At 36.5% G+C, this 6471-nt stretch overlaps 1 protein-coding gene across 1 annotated transcript; it reads right to left on the reverse strand.

The window, feature by feature from the left end:
- Positions 1-532: 532 nt before the first annotated feature.
- On the reverse strand, positions 533-4416 carry LOC129909368 (uncharacterized protein DDB_G0286175-like). Its single transcript, XM_055986454.1, has 2 exons — positions 4378-4416; positions 533-1063 (listed from the first exon to the last, which is right to left on the reverse strand). Exons 1-2 carry the CDS (start codon positions 4414-4416, stop codon positions 533-535), a joined length of 570 nt encoding a protein of 189 aa, XP_055842429.1.
- Positions 4417-6471: the final 2055 nt, after the last annotated feature.

Genomic DNA, 6471 nt, shown 5'->3' on the forward strand with positions numbered 1-6471 from the left:
ATCTGCCCCATTTTTGTTGTTGTTGGTGTTGATGGTATTGTTGGTGTTGTTGTTGTTGGTGTTGTCGGTGTTGTCCTTGTTGTTGGTGTTGTTGGTGTTGTTGGTGTTGTTCGTGTTTTTGGTGCTGTTGGTATAATTGGTGTTTTTGGTGTTGTTGGTGTTTTAAGTGTTGTTGGTGTTTCAAATTTCAATTTTGGTTTATAGAACTTCATTTTTATAATTGACTTAGAATTAACTTATTTCTAAGTTACATTAGTTGGCGCCGAGGGGGCCTAACATTATACAAATACTAAGTTGTAAAATATAAATAAATACAATACATGGATAAAAACGTTGTGGGTGTTGTTGGTGTTATTGGTGTCATGAGTGTCATCAGTGGTGTTGGTATTGTTGGTGTCATTGGTGTTGTTGGGGTTGTTGCCGTGGTTGGTGTTGTTAATATTGAAATGTTATGGTGTTGTTGGTGTAATTGGTGTTATTAGTATTGTTGGTGTTATTATTGTAATTAGTGTTGTTAGTATTGTTGGTGTTATTAGTATTGTTGGTATTGTTGATGTTGTTGATGTTGAAGTGTTGTTGGTTTACTGGAGTTGTTGGTGTCATCGGTATTGTTGGTTTTGTCTCCATTTTTGGTGTTATAGTTGGTGTTGTTGGTGTAATTGGTGTTATTAGTATTGTTGGTGTTATTAGTATTGTTGGTGTTATTATTGTAATTAGTGTTGTTAGTATTGTTGGTGTTATTAGTATTGTTGGTATTGTTGATGTTGTTGATGTTGAAGTGTTGTTGGTTTACTGGAGTTGTTGGTGTCATCGGTATTGTTGGTTTTGTCTCCATTTTTGGTGTTATAGTTGGTGTTGTTGGTGTTGAAGCAGTTATCTGTGTTGAAGGAGTTGTAGGTGTTGTAGGTGTTGTATCAATTGTAGGGTTGCTATTGGTTTCGTTGGTGTTGCTAATATTATTGTAGTTTGTATTGTTGGTATTGATGGTTTTGGTAGTGTTGTTTGTGTTATTGGTGCTGTTGTGTTGTTGGTTTTGTTTTGGTTGTTGAAAGTTTCTTAAACCCTTTATTTTGTTTTTTTTTCCCACAAGCACACTTGTTTTTGAAAGGAAGTTGTTGCTAAAAGTTGATACTCTTTTGAAAATTGTCTCATTATAATTTCTCAATTCTTTTTAATTTAAATTTAAAAATCATATTGGGTTTTTTCTTTGCTAATTAAAACAGCAATTGCAATTTTCTACCCAAGTAAGTAGGTATAATGTCAACTTGCCATATGCATTCATACCTACTTATATGCACCCTGGTGTTGTGGTAAAATCCCAGTCTTTTGATTTTTTTTTCAACCGCACCACAAGGCATATAATATTACCGATCAATCTTTTAACTTCATAAATTTCCACAGCATAATATTAAAAGAATATGCCTTGCAGTTTTGTTTCATTTTTAAATTAAACAGCCATCACTCATTTAATCGCCATTGTGTCCCTTGTATATTTTTATAAAAGATTTCTTTTTCACATTTTTTTTTTTTGTTTAAGGACAAAATCAAAATCTACCCTATCTTTCCCTTTTATATGGCATCATGAATTTCGCATTAAAACTCGATTGGATTATGTGTCGCCGTGTAATAAGGAAATGACTCAGAAGATTTTGTCATTGTTTGTGTGCGCATATCGGCAGGAGCGCGACAGCGTTCGACCGATTCGAATTAACTTTCGATTAACTCTGCCATGTCAGAAGGATCAATGTGTCCTTAATATTCCCAATACCCAACCATCAACCAACCACCCCCCAATGACGATGATCCGAATCTATACTGTGTAAGTTCGATTTTCAATAACTTTTTCTCATGTGCCCATATGACATCCTGATATTCCTATCTCGACTTACACCTTCTGAAGAAAAGGATTGTCGTGTTGGTAGTGTATGTAGGTGGATAGAGAGAAGTCCTTTTTTATATAGGGAAATCCCTTTCTATTCCTAATGTCCTGTCAATGTCGACACAACCCGTTAATGTTAGTAGCTCTATAGCTGTCGTCTTAAAGCGAAATTCCTTGAATCCACTATATTGACAGGACAAGCAAAAAAGGACGAACAAGAAAAATTTCTATATTCCTATATCATGTGCCTGCGTTGCCCTGACAAAGAAATGAACGGGTTATTTTTTTGTTGTTGTTCTTTAAACCCGCGCCATTTAAACATGGGAGAATGTCCTTAATCTTGGCAAAACAAAAAGTCATGGTTGTCCTTTTGATGGTCGGGGGTTTGTTTTTGCTAAAAACCGAAATTAGAAAAAATAATAATAACGACGACTACGATACGGTACTGTATCGGGGTGGTTGGTTTTTTGTTGGTTTTTAGGATATTTTTTTTGCTATTCCACAGTATGTCCTTATTGTTCGAAATTGGAAGAGAAAATATAGAAGATATGTGTGGCAGGATTATCAATATCGCACTGGTGAACCGAACTGGATGGTTTAACTTTTTTTTCTATTTGGTCGAGAATATCCCCGAAAAGACAGATGTCACATCTCGAATTGAAATTAAATCGAAAGGAAGATTGATTGTTTTCTGGGCGGGAGGATCACAGCACAGCTCACAGGACGACATCAGACAGTTAAAAAATGCAATACCCCAGCAATAGCCACAAAATACGGTTAAATAGTATTTTTTTTTATTATTGTTTTTTGTTCACTTTTTTTTTCTTACTTACGTACATATTTGTTTGTTGTCTGTTTGTTCTTCGGAAGAAATCCTTAAGTGACCTTAGGCGGGTTAAAAAAGAGGGTGTTTGTTGTTTTTCAGTAAAAATGTATTTTTAACAGTTGTTTTTGTTGTTTTATTTTTTGCTGTGAAAGGAGAAAAAAAAAACTAAATTCAACCATATGGACTGAAGCACCACAGCTGCACCACCGCGCGCCGTTTGGGAAAATTTCGGCGCACCACCACCGCCGCACCATTTCGTTTTTTAAGAAAAATTTGCTGCACCATGATACATAAATTTGGATTAATGAAGGAGATTCAAACCCAAGTATCCAGAGCAATTTTAATTAGAAGTCCAACGCCTTAACCACTCGACCATCCAATACGTTTCTACGAACTGGCAATTTGTTGCTCAAGTCAAAATATCTCTGAAGACGACTTAAGCAAACGAGAATATAATTTTTGATCATGGTGCAAAGGGGTGGTGCGGTGGTGGTGCACCGAATTTTTCATTCAAAATGAAATGGTGCGGGCGTGGTTCGGCAGTGGTGAGGCGAATTTTTTATATTTTTCCAAAATGAAATGGTGCGTTTAGAATTTTTTTAAATGGTGCGGACGTGGTGCAGCTGTGATATGTTGGTTTAAAAATGTTTGATCATGGTGCGGACGTGGTGCAGCGGTTGTACGACGGAATTCCATTTGAGTCTTAAAATAGCATTTCTCCCATATTGTAGGTCGGGTTGCGGTTGGCGTGCGTGAATTGTAAGTAACCACTTTGTTTCAAAAACTGAGATGAACTCGAAATTTTACCATTCGAGGTATTTTTTCAAGGCTTGATTTCAATAATTTTGCATGCTAAAGTAGAGGCTTTTCGAAAATTCGTGGTAGACTATCGTCATAATGCTCATATTAGAAGAACAGAAGTCAGCTGGTATTGAAAAAAATGTCGGAAAAAGTAGACTTTGGAAACCCGTTTTTAGTAAATCATTACATAAACCCCTTTGTAGAAACGTACAAAAGGTTAAAAGCAACAAAGTTATCAGTTTTCCCTTGATACTCAACTTTTGAATCTTTCGTACCTAGACAAAAATAAATTAAAAAAGGATATGATATTACTCATCTGCTTTTGCCATAATTGTTAAGGTATATTGTATACGTTATATAGTAATATTGACTACAATTTTCATAAGGAAAAAAAATTCAGTAGACAACAAAAAAAAAAGAAAAAAAAAAAAATTAAAATTACTTTCTCACTTCTGCCGGACTATACCCCTACTCCCCGACTCAACTATATACCATTTTCTTCTTTTCAGAAGAATTGTTATACCATTGCAAGAGGGAAATAATACAATCAACCGGAATTATCCCCTGGGCATACAAAACAGTCAATGCAAACAATGATTCGCAACATCGTTTTATATTCTTCCACTTTCCACTACACTCTTCCTCTCTTATATCGTTTTCCATCAGCTATAACAATCTCTTTATATATATATTTTATATATGTAAGTTACTCCTACTTCCACTGATTCATCCGGGGTCTGATGGGTTCTTGTAACTCCCTATCCAAATGCGTGCTATGTTGTTACACTATATACCCATCAGTGGAGTGCGGAGCGACCATTCAGCCACCGACCAACCGAACCAAACCGAACCGAACACCGACCCGACCAACCTTAGCTGCTGCTGCTGTTGCTACTGGAGACCATCGCATGGTCCCTGATTAAAAGAACACGACAATGAAAAAAGGAAATATAGTAAACTACACCAAAGACAACAATATATACCAACAACAACAACAAAATACAGTTTTTTGGATGGAAAAATATTATTTTCGAGAAAAATTAACCAACCGAAAATGAAACAACTCTAGAGGGGGCCAGCAGCCAGCAGCCAGCGATGGGGATCCACAAAGGAGGTGTTGGGAGTATAAAGGGGAATCCCTCAAAACGTCCAATCGCCACGTACTACACTTTAATCCGGATAAATTCAACTTAAACAATAGATATAAATACAGAAGAAAAAGAAATATTCGCTACTATACACTTTAAAGAGAAGTATCTTTAATCGACGAAATGTGTACAAAAATATCCTTAAGGAGCAAAGATGGTATTAGAAAGTATTTAGGAAGGAGCTTTTGGGTGGAGGTTAGCTGCTGTTTTCTTGTCGCAGTTATTTCAAACGGAAAATTTCGAGCCTAGGCTATGAAAAAAAGTAATAATTCAAAGCTTCTTAAGGCTTAAGTCTAAAGACCGTAAATGAATTTTGAGCCCTAAAATTATGCAGTGATTTTTTTTAAAGTTAGGACGTAAAAAGTTTTTTCAAACGTGAAGAGAAGATGACAAGATCCCAGCGAGATAGCTTAGGGAACCTTCTTTATAAACAACTCTTGTAAAGACTAGAAAAGAAGCCTAGACAGTTCTTATGACAATTGTGTCCGAAATATTGCCGCACCAAATTCAAAAATTACTATCCCGCCGCACCACAGTCGCATAATGCTCAGAAATTCCGCAGCGCCAACGCCGGACCACAGCCGTAGTGTTCAAAAATTACTGTTCCGCCGCACCACACCCGCAAAATAATCAAACAATTTCTATTCAGCTGCAACACAGCCGCATCATGTTCAGAAATTACTCTTCCGCCGAACCACCGCCGCTACATGTTCAAAAACTACAATTCCGCCTCAACATGATCAAAAATTTCTATTCCACCGCACCATGATCAAAAATTTCTATTCCTCCACACCACAGCCGCACCATGATCAAAAAGGTCTATTCCACCGCACACAGCCTCAACATTTTCCCCAGATTTTTTTTTATTTTTCAATCGAAAATTATTTATCATATGGTGCTGTGAGATTTCCCATATAAAATGAAACCGTGCGGTTGTGCTTCGGCGGTGATGCGGCGCTGTTACGGCAAAATTTTTTTACCAAATGGCTGTGGTGCGGTTGTGATGCTTTTTTATTTCCTTAATAAATTCAATGTATTTCAATTTTTACTGTGGATGATTGTTGAAAACTATTTATAGGGCTCTATAGCTTATATCAAGTTTAACGATTTTAGTACCAATCTTTTCACTGATTTTATGACTTTTATTGAATTCTGAACCTCCAAATTTCCTAATAATTATTTTTAACCTTAAAAAATATTTTGCTTCTATGAAGCTTTATAGAAGGAAAGGTATAGCTTTATAGAAGTAAAATTGTTATCGAGGCCTTTTCTGCTTTTAGCAGAAAGTTTATCTTTTTTGTCACTTGCCAAATTTTTTTCCCAAAACCAAAAGTATTCAATGGCGCCTTCTCTGGCATTCTATTTACACACACGCCACTACTATAGAGACTGAGAGTGATTTTCATGCAAAGATTGTAAGAAAAATATACGACAAAAACCTTTAAAGACTCGCATAGCCCTCCTATTACCTATATACATATTCTGCATTGATAGCATCCGTTAAGAAGACAAGCGTGAGCTAACTGCTGGCTGAGCAAAGTATAGGATCATGAGTAGACCTATAAGCGTACACCACCGAGCGATATAGGATATAGGTGATGATGGCGCATTGATTTGGTGTGGCTTAATATAGCCCTGCTCAGCTCTAAAACCTTTTTGGTTGTTTCTGGTCTGGTGATGGTGTTAATTAGACCTTTTAATTGCGTGATTTAGAGAGCTTCATTAAGCTCGTGAATTCGAGTGAATCACGCGCTCTTATAGGATGATATTATGTTAGTGATGTGGTGGTGCTCCCGCATATCTGAAGATGCGCGACT

The sequence above is a fragment of the Episyrphus balteatus genome, chromosome 2 (genome assembly GCF_945859705.1).
Source record: "Episyrphus balteatus chromosome 2, idEpiBalt1.1, whole genome shotgun sequence".
NCBI lineage: Eukaryota > Metazoa > Arthropoda > Insecta > Diptera > Syrphidae > Episyrphus > Episyrphus balteatus.